This window comes from Quercus lobata, chromosome 2 (genome assembly GCF_001633185.2).
Source record: "Quercus lobata isolate SW786 chromosome 2, ValleyOak3.0 Primary Assembly, whole genome shotgun sequence".
Taxonomy (NCBI): domain Eukaryota; kingdom Viridiplantae; phylum Streptophyta; class Magnoliopsida; order Fagales; family Fagaceae; genus Quercus; species Quercus lobata.
The window spans coordinates 39523277-39548762 of NC_044905.1; the positions used below are offsets into that span (position 1 = coordinate 39523277).

Below are 25486 nucleotides of genomic sequence, written 5' to 3' on the forward strand. Positions count from 1 at the left end.
TACGGAAGAATTATGTAGTATTTTAGAGTCTGATGCTATTTGGTTGTACTCTTTAAAGCTTTCAACCACAACTTCGCCTTTTATGGCTAGTTAGTTTTAATGATATCATCCTTTCATCCTCTTATACACCCCGACACCCCCCCACCCCCCCCCCCCCCACCCACCCCCCCAAAAAAAAAAAAAAAAAAAAAAAAAAAACCCAGCCTTGAGTGTTTGAAATATTGAAAATGCATTTGGTCAAACTAATCTAAGCTTATTTGCCAATGTACACTTTTTGGAAATCTTACTTCTTTTTTTCAAGTACAAACTATACTTAGAGTCGTGATGCCAAGCTCAAAGAGGCAAACTCAAAGCAAATACAAATGTACCTTTTATATCTATAGCTTAATTTCACTTCAGCGGGTTGCAAAAGCTAACGATTTTTGGTACCTGAGAGAACAAATGATTCTGGTAACTTATAATGTGCCCGTTACAATTCTATAAGTAAATTATAGCCTTTATATTAACCACCAAATGACTCGAATTTCAAAGATTGTAATTTTATATGAAAACAACAAGAAATATACAAGAGGACAATTTTATCAGGTACTATATTACATTCTTCGCCAAAATTTGTGTAAAGAACCTAATGTATAGTGAAATTAATAAGCACGAGAGACTTAGAGAGTAGGTGAAAAGGCTTCTTTGCCATCTGCAACTGTATTTTCTGAATCAGTTTCAAGCCTCCTGAAGACCAACTTTTGTTGGGGAAGTTGGCCATTGGAAAATGCTGTAACTTCTGTATCTATTAATATTGTGTCTTCCTCCTTAAACTCGCCTCTCAAGATGCCCTTAGCAAGTTCGTTCTCAACATTCTGCTGAATCACTCGCTTAACTGGCCTGGCACCATAGTTCGGGTCATAACCAAGACTTCCAAGGAGCTCAACAGCTGCGTCTGTTACTTGTATTTTCATCTTCCTGTCTGCAATCCTTCTTTGCACTCGTACCAACTGTAAATCATGTACATACATAGGGTTAGGTGTTTTGAATTTGTGCCAAAATAATCAACACCATAAATCAATGAACTACATGCAAATCCAAAATAATAGATTATACTTCAAGGAACTGCTTGTGTTGGAAAATAATCCATCAACTCAAGGAAGCATCATTGTGGTAAAAGTTACCTGTAACATGACGATGCTCTTTATCTGATCGCGGTCCAGAGGCTGGAAAACTATGTACTCATCAACCCTGTTCATAAACTCCGGCCGAAAGATTGATCTTGCAGCTTCCATTACCCGTTGCTTAATAGTTTCATATGCCAATTCCTTGGGTGAGTTTTCATCATCTGTATTGAGTATGTACTGTGAACCCACATTTGAAGTCATAATGATGACAGTGTTTGTAAAACTCACAGTGCGACCTTGGGAATCAGTTACTCTCCCATCATCTAAAATCTGAAGGAACACATTGAACACATCAGAATGTGCCTTCTCTATCTCGTCAAAGAGAATGACTGCATACGGCCTCCTGCGAACTATCTCTGTCAGCTGTCCTCCTTCCTCATACCCCACATAACCAGGTGGGGCTCCAATCAATCTTGAAACTGCATGCTTTTCCATGTATTCACTCATATCAATTCGTACAAGAGCTTCTTCTGTGTTAAACATGTAGGAAGCAAGCGCCTTGGCTAGCTCTGTCTTCCCAACACCAGTGGGACCCATAAACATGAAACTGGCAATTGGACGGTGAGGATCAGAAAGACCAGCTCGAGATCGCTGAATAGCCTCAGCTACTGATTTCACCGCAGGATCTTGACCCACAACACGTTTATGCAGTTCTTCCTCCAAATGTAATAGCTTCTCCCTCTCTGATTGTTGAAGCTTGGAAACAGGGATACCTGTCCATTTACTGACAATTTCAGCAATATCACTTCCTGTAACCTCCTCTCTCAGCATGGACTTTCCAGATTTTATATACTCATCCAACTCTTTTTCTGCACTTCCAAGTTGTCGTTGCAAAGAGTTGAGGCTCCCATACTTCAGTTCAGCTGCACGATTAAGATCGTACTCCCGTTCAGCCTGCTGGATCTCGAGATTTACTCTGTCAATCTGCAATAAATAAGAGGAAAAGTTAGTCAAATAAGAGTTTTTATCTGTCATTATTTCATTATTTCCAAAAATAACAAAATTCTGACAATGTTATTGGTGAAAATTGATTTAACTAAGTAATTAGAATGTTTGTTGCACCCATTCTAAAACTTTTTTTTCCCAGATTTAAAACAACAAACATATTCTCATGATAACTAATCTGAGGAAGCTAATATACACCATAAGAGAGAGAAGCTTTTGACAAGAAAAATGAGCACATTAACTACATACCTCTTCTTTCATTGACTGAATGCGGGTCATGACAGACTTCTCATGCTCCCACTGCTCAGTAAACTGGGCTTGTTTCTCCTTGAGGAGAGTCAACTCAGCCTCAAGCCGGTGCAACCTATCTTTAGAAGCTTTATCTGTGTCATTTGTAAGAGAGAGCCTCTCCATCTCCAGCTTCAATACCGAACGATTGATCTCATCAAGGGCAGTTGGTTTAGAGGTAATTTCCATTTTCAGTTTGGCAGCAGCTTCATCAACCAGGTCAATAGCTGCAATTTGAAAGTATATTAGCTCTCAATTAACACACAGATGTTAAATATTAACTCTGTGAAAGTAACATCATTTTTTTTGGCCAACTGGGCAAAAAGTTACAAACTTTTCAGGACCTTACAACCCAGCAGAAAGTTCAATAAAAGTTGAATGATACAACTCTGAAACAGATTATAAAATTGAAGTCCAATGCTTAGCCTGGGAAATAAGCACAAATATTTCGTTATGTAATATTTTGCTGATTATTTACTAGACATGTGTGATATATGTTTGACTATTCCTAATGGTTGGTATATGGAAAGGTAACTAATGTTCTAGTTGTAAACATATATATGTACACGAATGTTTATAATGTATTTCGTTGTCATTCCCTCCAAGATGAAGTACCCTGGTAATGTTACAACTTACAACTGGAAATTATGGTGTGCTTCATTTATATTATCTCATCTTTATGCTGCCTGTACATTTAAGCATAGTTCATGGCTGAAGTATCAGTTGACAAATTTAATATTCTGATTGACAAATGGATCAAAGAAAGTCACCATGAATAGATTAGTTTTTCAATAAAACAAGACCCTTTCAAATGTTACATGTGTTGTATGATTTGATATTTACCTTTGTCAGGTAAAAATCGGCCACTGATGTAACGGTCTGAAAGAATAGCAGCTTCCACAAGTGCACCATCAGAAATGCGGACTCCATGATGCAGCTCATATCTTTCACGCAGACCCCGCAGTATAGAAATGGTGTCTTCCACTGAAGGTTGATCAACATAAACTTGCTGAAAACGGCGCTCCAATGCTGGATCTTTCTCAATATATTTCCGATATTCATCCAGAGTTGTTGCACCAATACAACGCAACTCTCCCCGACCAAGCATGGGCTTCAAGAGATTGCCTGCATCCATTGCGCCATTCGTAGCACCTGAAAGAGAAATCAAAGCTTATTGTCACAATTGGCATTGTCATTCTTCAACTATATTTTATTTCAAACTATTGGAAATCGACTATCTGCTGTCAAAATTGTTGTGGACAATGGACAAGAATAGAATTTTTTTACATAAAGTTAAATCACAATTTAAATGGAGTATAAGGGGTTAATTCTGGTAAGTTAGTATGTAAATCGACTACCTGCTGTCAAAATTGATGTGGACAATGGACAAGAAAGGAAATTTCTTACATAAAGTTAATCACAATTTACAGAGTATAAGGGGTTAATTCTGGTAAGTTAGAATGAACTCATTTAAGACCAAAAACATAAAACCTGAAATACAGATACTATAACTTGCAATAACAGAGCTTCCTAAAAGTTAAATGAAAAAGGTCATGAAAGCTGTTTCAGCTAGCTTTCCCAAAGTTTGAGAATCAGGCATCTGAACATAATTTAACAAGCATCTTACCTGCTCCAACAACTGTATGGATCTCATCAATGAAGAGGATAATTTGGCCATCTGAATCTGTAACTTCCTTGAGTACAGCCTTTAGCCTATCCTCAAATTCTCCCCGATATTTTGCCCCAGCAATGAGTGCACCCATGTCAAGTGATATTAGCTGCAAAGAGAGAGAGAGAGAGAGAGAAAGAGAGTAGGTCAGACCAATATTTAGACTTTACTACTGGTATGCACCTTGTGCTGAACCCCCCCTCCCAAAAAAAAGAAGAAGGGTAGGAGAGAGAGAGCAGAGACTCCAAGACATTGGCTCAAACATTTAGATATAGCACACACCTTACGATTCATTAGAGCTTGAGGCACATCTCCTTGCACAATTCTTTGAGCAAGCCTGTTAAAGGAGGTAAGTTAGATTCACACACACAAGAAATTTCCAAGATAAGTGCCCAGTCTGGCATAGCAAGCCTTCAAAAAAGACCAAAATAGACTCTAGCTCCAACTAAGTGCTTACCCTTCAGAAATTGCAGTTTTCCCTACACCAGGCTCACCAATTAGAACAGGATTGTTCTTTGTTCTCCTGGAGAGAATCTGGATGCACCTGCGTATTTCATCATCTCTTCCTATTACTGGGTCAAGCTTTCCTGCTTTTGCCATGGCTGTCAAATCTTTTCCATATTTTTCAAGTGCTTCATACTTCCCTTCAGGATCTGTAATAAACACAATTTGTTGCCCACTTAAGAATTAAGCACACAATATTTTTTTCCTTTTTTCCATAAAAAATGTGAGTAGGTGTAAATTTTTTTTTAGGGAGTGTTTGTATAAGCGGTTGGAAAACTGTGTTTTGAGTTTAAAATGAGCATTTGTAAAAAAGCTATAAGAAGTTGTAGTTGCAAATTAGAGTTTTGGGTTTTAAAAATGCTCTTTTAAACTCCCAAAAGGCCTACCCATAATAAGGAAAAAAGAAAAAGAGTACACTTAGCCACATTAATTATGGAAATGTGACTAAGCGAGCAATATATAATAGGTAATTTAAAAAAAATAAAAATAAGAAAAGGGGGAGAAAAAAGAAAGAAAGAATATAATGTAACCTTGGTCAATAACTGATTGGCGTCCCCTTATGGCTTCTATTGCAGATTTCAAAGTTTGCTGTGATATTTGAAAATCTCTAAATAATTGCTTCCCGAATCGTTGATCTTGTATGAAACCAAGAACCAAATGCTCAACAGACACAAATGAATCCCCATACTCTTTCTTGAATTCCCTGGCTCGCTGAATCAAGGCTTCCAAATCACGTCCTAACATTGAACCAGCTGATTCACCAAGAACCTAATGTAATCAGACAGATATAGGGGTGAACAAGTTAGCTTCATAGCTTCTCAGCATAAAGATGATGGACTGAAGAACATATTTACTGACAAACCAATAGAAAGTCTAAATCAATTAACTCAATCCTTAAAAGAATCATACAACACAAATATATAATGGATGCTACCAATATCATTCCACTATGGATGCTGAGGGGCCCCTTAACAGTTGCTGACCCTCGTGTATAACACACCTATACCTAGGAAACAGAAATTTCATGGAGTCCAAAAATACCAAAGTCTTCAACTAGGCCTTCCTAGCATTCGCAACTTAGCTATCACTCAAGTGCAGGCCAACATTTCTAAATGCTTGATCAATCCTTTTACCATTGAACTAAATGCATCTACTAGTAAGGTTTGATAGTCAGAACTTAGAAGTGAGAAAATAAGTACAGCTACTTCCAAGATGAAGGAGCTTTCACCCATAAAAAGGCCCCAAAACTAGTGAGAGTATTTATTGCCAATCAATGTTAATGCCAAATTTTAACTTAACCAAATTCATGAGCTGGAGTCACAATCAGAAACCAAAGCTAAAGTAATTACCTTTGGTTGGCGTTGGATGAACTTATCAGTAGCTTCTAGAAGTTTGGTATTGTCAACTCCAACCTTGGAGAAAATCCGGCGAGCGAGCCCATTCTTCTGCTCCAAGAGGGACTTCATCAAATGCTCTGTCTCCACTATCTGATGCTTGTTCTCTTTTGCCACTTCTGGCGACGAAACAATCCCTTGCCATGCCATGTCGGTAAATTCTTGTTGGGTTATCTATACATTATATTAGAAAACTCAGTACAGCAAACTCTTCACTTGCTCATGTTCCAATTGTACACAATTTAGCATTCTTGGGACCAAAGTATAGCTCAAAGTAACATAAAATAAATCAAAGAAATCTCCACAAAGAAGTTTTATTGGACTTAGAAAACAAATACTAGAAAACAACACAAATTGGTTCCAATTTTTTTTAAAAAAACCAGCAGCTGCAACAAACAACCCCTAGCCCCAAAATTTTGGAGTCGTCTATGGATCTTTATTCCTTAATAGAATGGTCAGGATTGGTCATATTTATTCTATTCTATCCAAAGTCATGCTATCTATTACCTCCTTGATTGACATGTCATTTTTTTTTACTACTACTATAGTTCTCTAAACTTCAATCAAGCCACACTAGTGAAACATGAATAACAAAAGTAAATACTAAATTATGTGAACAAGTTGTTTAATTTTGATGTGATGCTCATTCAGCAAACAAAAAAGCAGTAAAAGAAGGCGACCCAATTGAGCTAACATGAACAGTTGTCTTACTAATACATTATTGTTGTTAAAAGCTAAATTATTGTACTGAGGCTGATAATAGCCAAATAACAAAAAGGAAAGATTAAAATGACTGAAAAGAGAGTGACCCAATTAACAAAAGAATATGAACATAAAATCCCATTGCTTAAAAAAGAAAAAGTTACCCTTCCAGTTCCAGATGAAGCATCGCAGCGAACAACGAGTGTGCGTGGAGAGCGAAATCTGCGAAACCCATTTGGAAAGGCAGCGTTTCGGTTGAGTTGAAGCGAGTTAAAGGGCTTTGCAGATTTGGATTTGGATGTGAGGGGGAGGGAAAGACGCGGTGGATGAGCCAACAGAGTATTTATATTATTGCTGCCACAGTTGGTCCGACACAGACTGAGCCCCGAAAACGACGCCGTTGTTGAGGTTGAGGCCATAGTTAGGAAATGAATGCAATGGTGAAGAGTAGAATGGAAAGATAAGAGCTTTGCGTGGGAATATGACAAAGGCTGGGACTTCAATTTATTTAGCTTTTGTTTTTATTTTTGTTTTTGGGTTTGAGTTTTGAGTTTGAGTTTGAGTTTATCTTCTGGGTTTCATAAATAAAGTGAAAGCTTTTGCCGTACACAGAGAGAGAGAGAGATTGAGAGTGTTCGCGAAAGCTCGCGAATTTGTTGGAACGCGCGGGGGCCAGCCGCATATTGTGCTGCCTACTGCCTCTCTCTCTCTTTCTTAAGTTGTATTGAAATGAGGTTCACACACGTGGGAAGCCTAAGGATATGATAGAGCTCCATGTGATGTGATGTGGCTGAGTCCTTGTTATACAAATAGGCATCCCATTCACCGCTATGGTGAGGTGTTCTAGTGGTACACATCTCTTTACGAGTAGTACGAGAGTTGTAGGTTCAATAAGTACGAACAAGGTTTTAAAAATCGAAATGGATAAAAAAACAAAAAAAAAAAAACAAAATTTACCCTCAGTTATCAGTTTTTAACTGATTTTTACCGATGAAGGTTTTTACTGAATTAGACTGATACCCAACTTTCCAATGAATTAGTCGCAGGGCTGGCTCAATGAATTTAGGGATCTTAGGCGAAATCTTTAAATGAAGCCTTTTATTATATTTAATTATAAATTCATATATTTTTTTCAATTAAAATTTATTTTTCTTGCTTTTTGAGAGGTAAAATTACTAATTAAATTTTTGCATTCAAATTTCGCTAACATTTCATTTTTAATTGGTAATATGATTAATCCACTTAATCTTTCTTGTGACATAGTTGATCTTAAATAGGATTTTATTAATTTTAATTTTGAAAAACTTATTTATGCGGAAGCAACTGTAACAGGTATAGTTAGTAATATTCTGAAAGCAATACATGCATTGGAAAAGATTCTAACCTCTTTATATAATTTAGTACATTAATTAGAGAGTTTTCATTTATTTGCAAAACTTCTTTTAAAACTTTTAGTTCTGAAAATAAATCTAAGCCATCAATATCAGAATAAGTTTCATGTGTGAGAAAATATTCAAGATTAAGACAATTTTTTTTCAAACTATACAATTTTTTGATGGGATATTATATAATATTATATAATATATTACTACTATTTGGGGGCCTCTTTATCAGTGGGAGCCTTAGGCCACTGCCTAAGTGGCCTATAGTTTCAGCCGGCCCTGATTAGTCGAGCCAGTTAATCCAATTTTTAAAACCATGCTGTGTAAGTCCTATTAGTACTTGAATATCTCATTCCACATAGCAATATAAAAGGGTTTAAGTGGTATGAGAGTAGTGACCACGCCAATTGTTTAAATATTTATATATTTTTAGAAAGTTTCAATTTGTAGTGTCTGCTCCTGATGATAACTTTTTATCATCAGATTAAAATACAAGTCGATTTTTGGTGTAAGCGGAGATTGAACCTTGTTGAGGTCTAAAAAATTATAGCACCAAGGCCTAAAAGAAAAAGCACAGTGGGTGAACCTCATATAAAAGGGTTAAGCTCACCACAAGAGAAAAGGATGGCCCAAGTCCATCAAAAGAAAGATTTGAAACCCATAACCCGCGAAAGGACAGGCCTTAGGGCCCATGAAACGAAGGGAAGAAAGGAAAAAGCCTAGCTCGTTAAGATCAGAAAATCAAAGAAAGTCCAGTGGGCAGAACTGGGCTGGGATACCCAGAAGCTGCCAAGGGCTCGGGATCCTTGGAACGTGCAACACAGCTAGGATGAGATTGAGACAGTTCAAAAAGAGCACCAAGAAACACAAAGAACGAAGGACAGATACGTCCTTCTCAGTCACCCAGTGATGCAGAAAGAAAACAGAAAGCTTGGAGAATAACAATTCATGAATAAGGAGTTGGTATCTTAGGCAACTCAGAAAGAAAAACTATAAAGAGAAGTAGCCGAGAAAACTTTCAACTTGGCAAGAATGGATTTGCTCACCTGGGAAAAATGACAAAAGAAGGATGGCAAAAAAAGCTGAGTCTGAAAAAGGTAAGGATTAGAAGCCTTGAGGGAAGAGAAATTGAAGGCCAGCCCTCTAAGGACACCCTAGAATGGAAAGTTAGTAAGAAACTTTTAGGGAAATAACACCAAAAGAAGAAAACTATGAGAAATAAGGAAATGATCAATCATTAGAGTGGCTGGCACAACGTGGGCTCTGGTACCTAAGGGAGCAAAGGAGGGGAATCAGTGGTACCCCGGAACCCTAGAATGATGCTATAAAAGGGAGAAGCAGCCAACATTGAAAGGGCATTCAGCAATAGCGAATCATAACAAAATTATTAAGAAAACTCTGTCAAAACTTAAAGAAAATAGTAAAAGAAAGAGAAATATGATCCGGTATCCCAAAACAAATACTATAGAACATACTTGGATTCAAAAGGATTCAAACTTTGTAAGTCTTAGAGGCTTAGATAGCTATTTAAGTCTGTAATTTTTGAACTTATTTGATACTTGTAACGCGTCTTAGTGAGCACATTGTGATTTACAACTAAAGAAAGTAATGAAATATTTCATAGTGTTTTAAGGATCCTTAACAATATATTTGTTTTTCTCTTTATTACATTATTCCTTTAATGTTTCTTGTTGTTCAATACATATAAATATATAAATATATATATATATATATATATATATCTATATATATTCTTGCTAGTATATACATATTGTAGGATTTTTGCTCTGTGCACCACTTGGTTTTGCAAACAACTCATTTAGTTGCGGTGAACTAAGCCTAGTCCCTTTAAACAACAACTCAAAGGCCCAGGGTCCTTGCTTCAACTTAGGCCTGAACACTGTCCAAAAAAAAACTCTCACAAATCTCAAATCTCTTATTCAACCATTAGAGAATTTTACTAGTGTTAAGGACCAAAGCTTCACAAGAAAGCTCATTCCATGAAAAGTAAAAAAAGGCCATGGGTTTTAACAAAAGAAGGCTCAATTCACGAAACTAAGAATCAACATCAAGACCCTATGTATGTTCAGATTTTCAGCAAAAAGGCCATTAAAAATCTAGCAAAATCCAGTGAAAGAATTGAGTCGGGATACCTAGAGGCTGCTAAAGGCTCGGGATCCTCGGGATGTGTAGCACAACTAAAGTGGGATTGAGGCAGCTCAAAAGGGGTACCACGAAATATAAGAAACGAAAAACAGATATGTCTTTCTCAAGCACCTAGTGGTGCAGTAAAGAACCAGAAAACTTGGAGAGTGACAATTCATAAACAAAAGGCTGGTACCTCAGGAAATCCAGAATAAAAAACTATAAGGGGAAGTGGCTGAGAAAACCTTCAACGCAGCAGGAATGGATTCTACTTACTTGGGAAAAATGACAGCAAGAAGGACAGCCAAAAAGTTGAGTCTAAAAGGTAAAATGCCTTGAAAGAAGAGAGGGTGAAGGTTGGCTCTCCAAGGACACCCTGGAATGGAAAGTCAGCAAGTGGCTTTTAGGAAAACAGTACTAAAAAAGGAAAATTATGAGAAATAGAGAAAGAATCGACTGTCAAAATGGTTGGCATAACAGGAGCTCTAGTACCCAGGAAGCCAAAGGGGGGGAATCAGTAGTACCCTGAACCCTAAAATGGCACTATAAAAGAGGAAGACAACCAACATTGAAAAGGGAGTCAGCAATAGGGAATCAGAATAAGAATCGTTGAGAAAACTCTGTCAAAAACTCAAAGAAAGTAGAAAAATAGCGTCCGGTATCCCAGAACAGCCACTATAAAATATAAACTTGGATTCAAAGGGATTCAAAATTTGCAGGTCTTAGAGGCTTAGATAGCCATCTAAGTCTGTAATTTTTGAGCTTATTTGGACCTTGTAACGCATCTTAGTGAGCACATTGTAATTCACAATTAAGAAAAATAATGAAATATTTCATATTGACTTAAGGATCCTTAACAATTATTTCGTGTGTTTCTTTATAACAATGTTTTCCTTTGTTGCTTTCTTGTTGTTCAATTCATATTTTCTTGCTTGCTGGTTTTCCTTTTACTCAGCCAAAAGCTGAGTCTTTTTACCGGGGTCCTTACTTCAACTTGGGCCTTGGACATACTTAGCCTCCAAAGAAACATATGCCAAAACATGCACACAATAGATATCACTCTCTTCCATAAAAATCATTCTCACCTAACTATCTTGGAAGGCAATGCCCAAGCAAAGCTACTTGGACTTGAGTTCAAAATCCTACAAGTCTTGTGCAAAAGCACTAAGTCTGTGAGAATTAGGGCCAGGATCCTCGTGGCTGAATCATTCTCATGAAATTCGTTTACATATATGTATATGTATTAAAATGTATATCCTAATCTAAGAAGCTAACAATTATTTGAAGATATGTGTATTATATAGTGTGTTCTTATGTAGGACCTATAGTGGTAAGGGAAAGGACATAACTCCATTGCATAATAAGCATGGAGAAAGATCGTATAGTTCAGAGAATCAACATTCTGGGTTCTTACAGGTCCAATACGTCTGGGGTACCATGACAGTACACCCGGGGTATCACGATAGTATGCCTGGGATACCAAGTGAAGGAACTCTTTTAAAAGTTTACACAATAAAAGATAAGCCTTAAATATTCTATTTCAATCTCCTTCTCACTGTGAATATTATGAATACTTATTTTACTTATTTTGTAAGAGTAAATGGTCACTTTATGACACTAAAACACTTATAATGATATTTTTTATTACTTAGGAGGAATCGCATTTTGCCTTGATGAGCTTTATGTGACTTACGCATAACTTGGTTCGTAATTAGCCCCCATTTAGCTATAGTGAACCAAGCCCAGTCCACCAAATAACAAGTGAAGGGTCCAGGATCCTTATTAAAGGGCCCAGGATCCTTGTTTCTACTTGGGCCTGGGTACTGTCCAAAAAGGACCCTCACATTTTGGCGACTTCACTGGGAACTGGGAAAAAGGAGAGGGAAGAAGCAGTCCCTTCGCAAGCATGGCTCCAAAACTAGGAAACACCAAGAGGAAGGAAAGTTCCTCTTAGTACATTCAACATCAAGATCCTAAAAGTGTGGTTTCTTCCAAAGAACGTCCCACCAAGAGACTGTATATGGAATTTTGGGGAACTTCCCAATACAAGATAAGTTTTATACGTCATTATTATCTCCATTTTACAATTTGAACATAACGGATCATTGCCCTACTTTTTTTAAAAAAAAGGGAGTCATGTAGTAATATTTAAATAATCATAACATTGTCATTGCTAAAAAAAAAATGGAGAAGTGAAAAAAAAAATAGAGATTGATGAAATAAAGATTGTATGAGCTACATAATAAAGCAATGGCCCCACATTTGGGGACTAATGTATTTTCTTTATAAAAAAAATCATGATATTATTTCATTTGTTTAAAAAGAAAAAGAAGAAAGAGAAGTAAGCGAATCAAAAAGGCTTGATGAAATGTAAATTACATAGCAAAAGCAATTGTCGCATATTTTGGGGCAAAATAATTTTGCAGCAACTTGATAATAATATCACATGGTGCAGGTTAGTAAAATGGACAAGATCCTTGACACCAGGAAGTAAAGCCTGGGAGATCCTTGGCTCCAGGAAAGCAAAGCTGAGTACACCTTCAATTCTAGCAAAGCCTAGGAGATCATTGGTTCCAACAAAGGCAAAGTATTCCCACGGATCCAGTAAAGTAAAATGGTTCAAAAAAAAAAAAAAATGAAGGCATCAGGAAAATGGATAGAAGTTCCACAATAGCATCAAGAGAAGGTGGATCAAGCATGATTCAACAACCGTCTCATGTCTTGGGGGCTAAAGCCTATTGTGCAGTGGACCTTGAATATATTTTGAAGAAAAATCAAAAGAAACACTATATTGCAAGTCAGCAGCAAAATCAACATTATTGAAAGCTCAACAAATATACAGTGCATCTATCATTTCTTGCAGCTCAATAATTGGGCTCACCCATGGAAATAACAAGATTTGGAGGAGATACAGAGACCACTAGAGGACACCTACAACTAGTACTAAAGGCCAACCACAACATCACAAATATTGCTTGATCCTCTCAATGTACCACTAGCACGTGAAAGAGGGATTGGATGGGAAGCCCACAAAAGTCACTGCCAATCTTAGTCCTTTCATCCAGCACAAAAGTAAACTTTGTGGAAAATATACTTTATGATAAATCGGCTCCAGCTGAAGAATATCCCATTGTTAGGATCTTGGGGGGCTCCCATCTCTAGGATCCCCGGGGGCTCGTATCCCAGAAGAAGAAGAAATCTGGAGGGAAGACAGAATATTACTTATGAAGGCACGCGGGACCTGAATGTAGCCTACAAGAGGATCTCGGACCACCATCTTACATGATAGCACAGGAAGAGATCCTGAAAGAACCTGGGGATACGATGAGTCAGAACATCCCATCTCCAGGATCCCGAGGAGCACCCATCCCAGAAGAAGGAAGCAATACCCATGGACAAAAAAAGACAGAAGGAGGAAGGTTAATATACTGCTTATGAAGATCCCGAAGAAACTTACAGATATGGAAAGGAAGGCATAAATCCTACCAAAGGAAAAACTAGAAGAGGTGAACTTGAAGGCTGACCCATGGAACCCGGGACCCATCCTAATCAGCAGTCAGTTATCAGTACCAAAAAAAAAAAAGAGCAACTGGTGGAGGTATTGAAAAAATATGAAAATTTATTGGCGTGAACTCCTTCAAATTAAATAAGACACGTCCAAAGGATAAATTTCCTTTGCCTAACATCGATCTCCTCATAAATCAAACTAAGGCAACAACAATATCAACCATGAAGAGGCATACCGCGATCAGGGAACTCAAGAACTTCTTAGAAAGAGTTTCTTACATTAGGAAGTTCATACCAAGACCGGCCTTGGTCACTAGTGGACTATTCAAACTGTTGAAAAAGGGGAATGTTTTCATATGGGGAGTTGAGCAACCAAATGTCTTTCATAAAATTTCAACAGATCATAAGTCATTTACCTACCTTATTGGTACTAGTCCATGGCAAAATCACTATTATTGTACCTGGGATCTTGATCCCAAACATACAAAGTATTGAAGGACACCGAAATGAGGTATCCCAACATAGAAAGGGCATGTATGGAAATTATGCATCTCAACAACTGAATCATTCATTTCATGCCACCAAATCCTATTGGTGATGAGCTCTCATCCAATAAAAGCCTTCCTCCATCAACCCTTGAGATCTTGAAGAGTGGCCCAGTGGCTAATATTAATTTTCCAACACAACATAGGTCTAAAGGATCCCCAGAAGCTATCAAGAGCTAAGCTGTAGCAAACTTACTGGTCTAGTTCCCAGAAGAAGAGGAGTACATATTGAGTGAGAAGATCCCTAGAAAAGTAGTAATGGTAGAGATCCCTGGAAAGAAACAGACTATGAGGTATGTGAAGTCGGCCTCTAATGAGCATGCCTAAAGGAAGCCTTCCTCTTCCAGGATCCCCGTAAGAGGATCCCCTACTTGAAGAAAACACCATGACAGAATCATCTTAGTGGAGCTCTTCCTAGCCACCAGTTCACCAGTGATAGCAACCTTAAATGACTCATAAAAGAAGAGTATTTCCATGAAGGATTTGTTCACAGCCAAGAGGGGATATTTTAGAAGATCCTTAGAAAAGGAAACAAATCCTCAACCCTTTGAAGAAAATAAAAGAAATCAGTTCAATGAGCCCATTTGAGAATGAGGGGCTACGAAGGAACTTTTTCTGAAAATTGAAAAATTCAGTGGTCATGAACAAATTTTCCAAGTGGCATGGCCTAGGACTTGGGAAAGGGAAAATTTTCCATGTACCTAACCCAGGACTTGATCAAAACAGAAATTTTCCAAGTGGCATGGCCTAGGACTTGGGAAATGGAAAATTTTCCATGTACCTAGCCCAAGACTTGATCAAAACAGAAATTTTCCAAGTGGCATGGCCTAGGACTTGGGAAAGGGAAAATTTTCCATGTAACTAGCCCATGACTTGATCATAATAGAAATCTTCCAAGTGACATGGCCTAGGACTTGGGAAAGGGCAAACTTTCCATGTACCTAGCCCAGAACTTGACCAAAACAGATTTTTCCAAGTGACATGGCCTAGGACTTGGGAAGAGCAAACTTTCCATGTACCTGGCCCAAGACTTGGCATAGAACAAATTTTCTAAATACATGGCCTAGAAATTGGCCAAGAGCAAAATTTTCCAAGTACGACCAAGAAAATGGTCAAAAGCAAAAGTTTATGGGTACAAGCTGTAGCATGTACCAGCAATAGGTAAAAGTGCAAATTGTAAGCATATCCCAGTCATGGCTACAACTTGTAGCACATAGCAGCAATGGGTACAAACTTTAGCATGTACCAGCAATAGGTACAAGCCGTAGCACGTCCCAGCAAATGGTGCAAATTGTAAGCAAGGCCCAATGAGGGGTACAAAGAGAAAGAGGCTCGAGTGGGTATGAAAACCCAAAAGTGGGTGTATAAAGTGCACAAGATTGACCTCCTTGAAAGGAATTGGTTCAAGGGAGCCTAAGGAAGCAAGGAAGTGCGTAACTTAAAAAAAAATTCTAAGAGTACATCACTCGAAGCCGCAAAAGCATGGATACTTTTGCAAGTCTCTATACAAAGAGATTAGTCAATGACATTGCAAACCAGCTAGCGACATTTCCCTCCTCCTACAAGGTGCAAACTCACCAAAGGCCTGAAAGTACTTCGACTCAACAAAAGAAAGGTACCCTTTCGGTAAGCCCACTCATTAATACCATGTTTGAATATATCAAAACACTGCAAAATGTTGTGCAAGAGGTATCACCCATGCACTAATATTTTATTCATGTAGATTAAAACGAAAATTCTAATATTTTGGTCTTTTTACTTGACCAATTATCAAAAATCAAAATTTGGAATTCTTGTGTGGTTGAAATCCTCACATGGTTTCAAATACATGAAGTAATTTTTATTGCTATATCTTATTTGGCAATTGGCTTTTCCAATGCATACACTGGGGGCTAAGACAAGATTAAAAATTTTCCTTAGATATATCTTTCACTTGATAAAAATTGAGAAGTCTAGTGCAAACTTTACTGTACATAAGTTCAGCCACTATTATTTTCTTTGGCTCATGAACTATATGGTATATAGCAATTCAACAACAATATAATTGGTGGCATGGTATGTGAATAATTTGCTGCAATCTGAAATATTATACAATCTCTCACATTCTAGAAAAAGAATAAGGCAAAGATCAAGAGCACCCACTAGAAAAACAAGGTTTTTATCTAAAGCAAGGCGTGGAGATGTTCTTAAGCCTTCTAAGCCATGTCCTCAGGGAAGTTTCTATCATTTTTAGAAGAGTAGCTAGCCTTGATTAGATTCTAAATCAACATGTTTATATGATTCAATGATTTATAATATCATGGTCCCATTGGTAAGTCACTATCCATGGACTAAAAATCTCATGTGGCAAACATCTTGGTGTCATTCACCTTAGCCATAGCAAGCATGTACTACAATGCATAGAATATCTTTGTTCAAGTTCATGGGGGCTTCCCTCATTCAACCTATTTTGTAAAACAAACAAAATCTTGTTGACAAAGCTATGCTATCTTATATTAAGATTTAATATGCATTCAACATGATTTTTGTATGCTACTTTCAAAAAAGCAAATCCTAAAATTGCTAATAAAAACATTAGTGCTAGAAATATACTCTTTGCTTCAAATGCGATACCAATATAATTTGGTTATACATATATATATATATTTGCATATATTATTGTTAGTTTGACAAAGTTAATTTATTGAATACCAATCTACAGCTTAATACTAACATGAAGGTGAATTCTAATCTTTCACAACATGTTAGTTCATCCCATGAAGGAAGTGTAGCAATTCCTTTGGAGTTTCCCTCAAGAATTATTTGATTTACACATTGGTTCTACAAACCAGGAAAGCGTCCAAAAAAAAATTTATTTTCTCGCGCGTGGGCTACAGGTAACCCACGAGCTCGGGGGGCTAATGTTGAGGACCAAAATTTCACAAAAAAGCTCATTCCATGAAAAGTAAAGAAAGGCCATGGGTCTTAACAAAAGAAGGCCCAATTTATGAAGCTAAGAATCAACATCAAGGCCCTATGTATGTTCAGATTTCCAGCAAAAAGGCCATTAAAAATCTAGCAAAATTCAATGAAAGAACTGGGTTGGGATACCCAGAGGCTACTAAAGGCTCGGGATCCTCAGGACGTGTAGCACAGCTGAAGTGGGATTGAGACAACTCAAAAGGAGTACCACGAAATACAAGAAATGAAGAACATATATGTCCTTCTCAAGCATCCAGTGGTGCAACAAAGAACCAGAAAGCTTGGAGAGTGACAATTCATGAACAAAAGGTTGGTATCTCGGGAAACCCAGAATGAAGAACTATAAGGGGAAGTGGCTGGGAAAACCTTCAACCCAGGGGCTCTGGTACCCAGGGAGCCAAAGGAGGGGAATCAGTGGTACACTAAACCCTAAAATGACACTATAAAAGGGGAAGATAGCCAACATTGAAAAGGGAGTCAGCAATAGGGAATCAAAACAAGAATCGTTGAGAAAACTCTGTCAAAAACTTAAAGAAAGTAGAAAAATAGCGCCCGGTATCCCAGAACAGCCACTATAAAATATAAACTTGGATTCAAAGGGATTCAAAATTTGCAGGTCTTAGAGGCTTAGATAGCCATCTAAGTCTGTAATTTTTGAGCTTATTTGGACTTTGTAACGCATCTTAGTGAGCACATTGTAATTCACAATTAAGAAAAATAATGAAATATTTCATATTGACTTAAGGATCCTTAACAATTATTTCGTGTGTTTCTTTATAACATTGTTTTTCTTTGCTGCTTTCTGGTTGTTCAATACATATTTTCTTACTTGCTAGTTTTCCTTTTACTCAGCCAAAAGCTGAGTCTTTTTACCGGGGTCCTCACTTTAACTTGGGCCTTAGACATACTTAGCCTCCAAAGAAACATATGCCAAAGCATGCACACATTAGATATCACTCTCTCCCACAAAATTCCTTCTCACCTAACTATCTTGGAAGGCAATGCCCAAGCAAAGCCACTTGGACTTGAGTTCCAAATCCCACAAGTCTTGTGTAAAAGTACTAAGTTTGTGAGAATTGGGGTTAGGATCCTCGTGGTTGAATCATTCTTATGAAATTCGTTTACATATATGTATATGTATTAAAATGTATATCCTAATCTAAGAAACTAACAATTATTTGAAGATATGTGTATTATATAGCGTGTTCTTATGTAGGACCTATAGAGGTAAGGGAAAGGACAAAACTCCATTGCATAATAAGCATGGAGAAAGATCGTATAGTTCAGAGAATCAACATTCTGGGTTCTTACAGGCCCAGTATGTCTAGGGTACTACGACAGTACGCCCGGGGTACCAAGTGAAGGAACTCTTTTAAATGTTTACACAATAAAAAATAAGCCTTAAATATTCTATTTCAATCTTCTTCTCACTGTGAATATTATGAATACTTATTTTACTTATTTTGTAAGAGTAAACGGTCATTTTATGACACTAAAACACTTATAATGATATTTTTTTATTACTTAGTAGGAATCACATTTTGCCTTGAGGAGCTTTATGTGACTTACGCATAACTTGATTCATAATCAGCCCCCATTTAGCTGTGGTGAACCAAGCTCAATACACCAAACAACAAGTAAAGGGCTCAGGATCCTTATTAAAGGGCCTAGGATCCTTGTTTCTACTTGGGCCTGGTTACTGTCCAAAAAGGACATTCACAACTAGTTGAACTAATTGGAACCCACAAATACTTACATTTTAAGTAGACTAATGTTAGTATTTTTTTTTTTTAATCAATTTATAAAATGAATAAAAAAACACTTTATCTCTTATTTTTAGGATTTTCGTCAAATTTATAGAAACAATATAATTTAATTATCAATCAAACATATTACTTAGAAATTCTAAGGAGTGTCACATTTTATGGAAATTCTAATTACTTATGGTGATAAGACGCTTATTAATTATCAATTGATCAGGAGGACATGTCTTGGTTTAGAAGTTTATTGAAACATTACAATTGTACTATAATTAAAGGGAGAAAAATAATTAAGGGAGAAAAGGTGTAATTAACCCAAAAATTATTGCAAGAGAAGTTGAGTTGAAGTTCAGGTGTTGATTTGAAACTAACAAAACTAAAAGGTTTGAAATATTTATTTTTGAGAAGAAAAAGGTTTGAAATATAATAGTGTTAACTAGGGTTCAATTTGAAACTTTTAAAATTATAGATTTTAATTTAGAATCACCCCTAAAGCGTGGGATTCAAATAGTAATGAACCTGTCTGATTTGGAGTTTGCACACAGAAATACCATTGGGACAGCACCACAAAGATAAAAATTTCCAAAGAGGCAATTTTGATCAGCTCTAATATTTGCCTTATTAGACAATATATCCTTTTAGCCTAATAGTGTCTCCTGGCTTCAGTATATCTATAATTAAAGAGGAAAATTTTGATGATGTTCCAATTGGTTATGCAACTAAACTAATCCGAATAGTACTCAATTTTGGTTTGTGGTCTTTTCACCAATTTCTCTCAACATTTAACGGAAGAAATAGTCCCAACATTACTCTCTCAGGACACCAAAATTTAGTTGGCACCAAGTTTCAGCTCTGGGAATCCGAACCAATAGTAATGTAATTTGACAGTCAAGTACTTCTACTTCCTGAGTGTTTGGATATGAATTATTATTGCATTGACGTTTGTGTTTTATTTTTTTATTTTTTATTATTATTATTTTTTTACTGCTTTTCAGCTTTTAGAGACAAGTTTTACTGTTTATATACTGTTCATAAAACCCATGACCACTTTATTCAAAAAAAATATTAAAAATGAGACCCATGGTACTATTCATACATTTAAAAATTATTTTGCTACAGTGTTTTTAATTTTCCGTTTCAGAAAAAATAAATTGTATTTAAACGGACCCTTAAGGTGTAACCGCCTACCATTGATGTTGGTATTCTGCAATATCAACAAATTTTGGCAAGAGATTCGCACGCAATTTATAATAACAATAAAAAAAAAAAAAAAAAATAGTTGATAGTTATAGGTTGTGTACTATGAAATTTTATACGAGGTACCATTCTTTATCCTCCAACAACATTCACTTGTTATTCAGCACCCAAAAAAATAAAATCACTTGCTTATTTGAGGATAATATATATAATCAAAATCATAAAAAGTGAAATGTAGATGGAGGTCATCCTCATAAATTCTGGGATGTAATTCTCTGGCTCTTGCACTTGGGCAACATATGGCCTCAAACATTAAATTGGAATACAAAGCCAGGCGAGACAAATTTTACATGTGATGTAAGATTGGGAAAATTTGATAAGGCATGACACAAAATTTCAAGATAAAAATTGGAGATATGATTTCATAACAGAGTCCGGTATACTTTAACAATGTAAAAAATATACCAAATGTGCATAATTCTGCCTCAATCACCAACTTTCATTACCTTAATAGCTCCAACACCTGTAAATGAGAAACATACACCCAAATTGGTGAGATTATCTCCACCATTATACCCAAAACAAAACAAAATAGAAATATCCATACTCACTTTATGTTACCTCCACTATTAAAACTGCAAATCATAATATAACACAGAGGCACCTGTTCTTCTTTGTTTGGTTTGCCGCTTTCTTATCTGTTGATTAGAGGAAGAGATTCACTATATCAAAGATGAGGTAGAAGCACTACATAGAATAAACTCTAGAAGTTGGGGAACGGGTCAGAGCAGTTAGGTAGATTTTTTTTTCTGAGAATTGTAGTAAGGTAGATGTATATACATAGTTGCCCACTTGACCCTGGTTTAGTGCTTTTCCTATTAAGAAGTAGCCATTATTGAAGCCAGCAGAATGGAGCCATATCACAGTTATCACTACTTAAGGTGATAATCAAAAGAACCAAAACAGAATAATATAATTCTCTCTACCAAATTAACCTAAGAGACAGGAATAATATCTGTCTTCATTGTCAACTACCAGCAAAAAAACTCGAGGAATTTCTCAAAAACACACTTATACCTTTCTCCAAAGAAGGTGCCTGAACAACAACATGCATGGTTGTAACTCCACCAGGGATCTCACATAATGGGCTCCGGCACTCTCCAAGTGTTCTGCTGTTCTCCAATATTTTCCCTGCACTTATTAACTTGACATCTTTCACTGTCCTCGGACCATGCTCCTTCTCTAAAAAAATCAGATAATATCACGTTTATATATCTTGGATAGCTAAATATGGAGGAATTTCCAGCTCATAGAGAAACAAATTTTAAAAAGAAAAGGTCCTTGGATACATAATAAACAAGAAAGAACAAAATATAGAAAAAAAAAAAAAATGGAATGTAAGACCTAAAGGCTGTCATTTTTAGTGTCACTCACTAATGCTACCAAATGCTTAGATATCAACTGCAACTTAAAAGTAAAAACTTAGATAAGGTACTTGACTTTCACCAAGTATGACCTGTCTTATTATTGCCCATCAAATAAGGCCTGTCAACAGGAAATCTGAATCTCCTTGACCATTACCAAATGTAGCATTGGCAGCTACATGCTACTCTTTGCCTCTTGTGGGCATAAACCCAGCATTTTTTGGGAACTGCCAGTGCACTTCAGACCACCTTCATTCAATTACAAAAAAAATTAGCTGTCTCTCATTGGTTCTTTTATGTCAGACAGCCTAATTTCTTTGAGTGAGGAACTAATAACTCAAGCATGAGATTAATTAGAAACACAAAATCCATGAAAAGTCTGAGATAGGGAGAGATGACATGTATAACTCATATGAATTTTTCTTTTCTCATACGGGGAAAGTTGGTTTATATCATTATATTCATTAATATCACCACTCAAGTTCCCTAAAGAGAGCCCCATGCATGCTCCTCCAAAACAATAACCTAATTTTCCAATAAATTTGACCTTCATCAATGCAATGATATTAAGTAACACAGCAACATGTTTATGCTATTATATACTTTTGATAACCGCTTGGACAATATAATGTCACATACAAATGAAATTATCCCTTGCCTATCACGCAGAGCATTTAAGATAGTCCATAATGGGAGAGGGTTAATGGTGTAACTGGCATATGTAACTACCATCTCTTGTAGGGGTGGACCCTACATTCTTTTTCCCATAATGGGCTCTCTAGTGATTATTGTCAGTTGCTTTGAGAGGATATAACATACAATCCATTTCAACAAGTCTAGAGGCACAAAAATTTCATGGGCCCAAATGAGAACTAGAAAAAACTTGTCAACTGTTGTGAAAAATATTTTGTTTGTAGCATTACTGAGTCTGTTTCTAGGATATATCATGGTGACGCTATAGTAGTCTGTCATCATCATGGCAATGGCTAAATTTGTCTGTAACCGTTCCACTCCAATGAATGGTTTGTGAATTCAAAAGGAAATGTAATGCACTACATAGATGGAACCAAAAAAAAAGCAAAGGAGAACTTCTTAGTCATTGAAACAATAGATATTAATATCTCATCCAACAGTCTTACCCCAGAATTCATGATGAAACAGTTGCCACAATATGTTTCACAATTAAGAAATATGAAAAGATAAAAGCTTGCCAATACTGATGCTTGTGGGATTAAATCAGACACACAAAAAACATGAAGAAACAAGATAACCAACCTTTTGGCCATTGGGCAAGAATGCTTTCCTTTAAAGTTGCAACACTTGTCGCAACAGGAAAGCTTTTCGGGCCAATATCTGATCCATCAGTCAACCTAAACTTGATCTCTAATTGATCTTGTACCCCAGCCATCTTCAAAGATCCAAGACACAGAATTTCAACACCCAATATCCTCACTTGGGCCTTCTTTAAAATATCAATTTGTCAATTGGGATTGCTATTAGGAATCAATAGCCCACTGATTACTTAAATTGCCCTCCACACGTGAAGAGTTCATCAAATTCTCAGTAGAGTATTCTGCAAATCTGAGTTAAAAACCAAAGAATTAAAGAGGTGTTGTTTGTGCAGGATATTTATTAGAAACAAGTCCAAGCATTCTGGAATTGGAAACTAATACAAAAAAGGAAACTTCTAAAAATAATGACAATAATAATAATTATGCCGAATTGGGATTTCCATTTTCCAGCAATGAAATTCTGCAGCAAACCTACCTAGTTTGGTGTATCTCCAAAATATAATCCAATACAGTCAAATACCCTGATAGAAAGTATGACACAGAAACCAGGAAAAGCAAGAAAAGACACAGTGACACCCACAGCCACACACACAATCTCTAACAGCTAGTATTCAGTAGAGAAAAAAGAGAACATCAAATCTTCGAATTGGTGTGTAATGAAAAACAAAAACAAAACAAAACAAAAATCAACTAAAAAATTTCATCTGGGTTACCTCCAAATCAATCAAAAACCAGAAGAAACAATCAAAAAAAGAATTGAAAAACCTTAAATGGGTTGTCTTACTTGGCTCCGAAACTGATCAGAGACCTCCTCTTTTGCCAAAACTTTTGGTTAAGAAATCCAAGCAGAGTAAGAAGAAGTCGAGGAGGTTCTAATAATTAATACTAAAAGACAGAGTCAGAGGAAGAGATCAAATAAGTTTCCAGGGACGAGGCTGTTCGGAGTTTTAAAAGTCTTCTAAATCCGAGGTCAATGACTCCATTCTTTTTGCCTCCTTCTAATCCCCTAAAAAGCCTAAAGGGCTATGGAAATGGACAGCTTTTGCTCTCTTTTTATTTTTAAAGTCTGCTACTTTTCCTAACTTGGAAGGTTACAAACGGTAACAACACCAAATTTTGTAACTTTTTCACAAATTAGACGTGCTCGTGCTGCACTATCTTTACACATTCATTCATTCATGGTCATGGTCATGGTCAGGGTCTTATTTATGGTCATGGTCATGGTCCCAGACAAATTCATGTTACAACTTAACTGTTGCAACTCCCTAAAAAAAAAAATTTGAATTTATAAGATTTTGAGCTCGAAACCTTTAGCCAAAAAAGTCTTATACATTCTCTTTAAAAAAAAAATCTATAAAAAAGGAAAAAAATTGCATATATAGGGTACTCAAATTTTCACATATGTTTCAAAATCTTTCCAATATTTTAAAATATTTCAAAAAATCCTTGTGGTCATCTAATATGAAAAATAATGATATAGTAAACGAAATTGATGGCCTCAAAGTCACTTTGAGACCTACAACATGACATGAATTTGTCTTATTTATTTATTTATAATTCAATAGTTGGAGAACAGAAGATTTAAACTTTAAATATTTTCATTGAAAATGCTAAAATGTATTGATTATTTGAGTTATAACACTCTTGGCCTTGTTAAATTGTGTTTGTCAAGTTAGTATTTTTCATCCATTAAAACCTAATTGAAATAATTTTTAAGGGATAAGAACTAAAATGAAACATCTATTAAAAAAAAAAAAAAAAACTATAGTTGAAACATTTAAAGTATAAGGATGATTTTCCTTTGATGGTCAAATAAAAATATATACATATGGTATACAATTTGGATTGTCTTTTTTTTTTAACAGACAAGGATATTCAAATCTTTTCGAGTATCTAACTATTCTTTGTAGTGTATACAATTCTCCCGTTTCACACACACCAAATTAACAACCACCTAATTTTGAAGTTATTGACTTGACTTTGCCTGGTTTAAGTTTTTTTTAATATTCTTATTAAATTGAAAAGGCAAAAAGGTGAAGGTAAACCTCAAAAAAGCAAGTAACCGTAAAAAGAATAAAAGCCTTCATTAAATTGTAACAAAGAAATATGTAAGATTTGCATTTAAATTTCTAAAGGATAAGGGCATTTATGATGCCAATCAATCCTTAGATACGGGTATTACTATACCTTTTTTTTCTTTCTTTTTTTAAGAAACAAGGTATCACTATACCAATTCACAAGTCTTGTGGACAATATACCATTATACCCCAAGGTACAACAACCTATATCCAAGTTAATGTCATAAGGTTGATAATGTGAGTGAATTTTGACCAAGGAAAGGTATCTTGTGTATCCAACATACGTATTCTATCTCGTAAACAAGTAGTATAGAGTCCACAAGTTGTGAGAGACATGATTCATTTGCAGAATGCAAATCCTATGAAAGAACAAGATGTAATATCTAACCAATTCCCTCTGTTGTGATAGACAGTAAAATTGGTGCATGCATCATGCATATCTGATGTCTTTGAAACTATATATGTACTTTCATCATGTTTGATAGCATGGGCAACTGACCAGTCCAAGAACTATTCAGATTCTCCGT

The 25486-nt window shown here is 36.1% G+C and overlaps 2 protein-coding genes across 3 annotated transcripts; both read right to left on the reverse strand.

The window, feature by feature from the left end:
* Window positions 1–514: 514 nt before the first annotated feature.
* Window positions 515–7376, reverse strand: LOC115975578 (chaperone protein ClpB3, chloroplastic). Its single transcript, XM_031096420.1, has 10 exons — window positions 6833–7376; window positions 5922–6140; window positions 5103–5340; window positions 4526–4721; window positions 4351–4405; window positions 4027–4177; window positions 3243–3551; window positions 2361–2626; window positions 1164–2090; window positions 515–989 (listed from the first exon to the last, which is right to left on the reverse strand). Exons 1-10 carry the CDS (start codon window positions 7085–7087, stop codon window positions 660–662), a joined length of 2946 nt encoding a protein of 981 aa, XP_030952280.1. The 5' UTR covers window positions 7088–7376; the 3' UTR covers window positions 515–659.
* A 12961-nt stretch (window positions 7377–20337) lies between these two features.
* LOC115975579 (membrane-anchored ubiquitin-fold protein 1-like) lies at window positions 20338–23928 on the reverse strand. Of its 2 annotated transcripts, none has more exons than XM_031096422.1 (5): window positions 23666–23928; window positions 22865–23170; window positions 21243–21407; window positions 20787–20863; window positions 20338–20688 (listed from the first exon to the last, which is right to left on the reverse strand). In XM_031096422.1, exons 2-4 carry the CDS (start codon window positions 22995–22997, stop codon window positions 20808–20810), a joined length of 354 nt encoding a protein of 117 aa, XP_030952282.1. In that variant the 5' UTR covers window positions 22998–23170; window positions 23666–23928; the 3' UTR covers window positions 20338–20688; window positions 20787–20807. The 2 variants fall into 2 exon arrangements, with proteins under 2 accessions (XP_030952282.1, XP_030952281.1); XM_031096421.1 differs by having other exon boundaries at window positions 20777–20863; window positions 23666–23926.
* Window positions 23929–25486: the final 1558 nt, after the last annotated feature.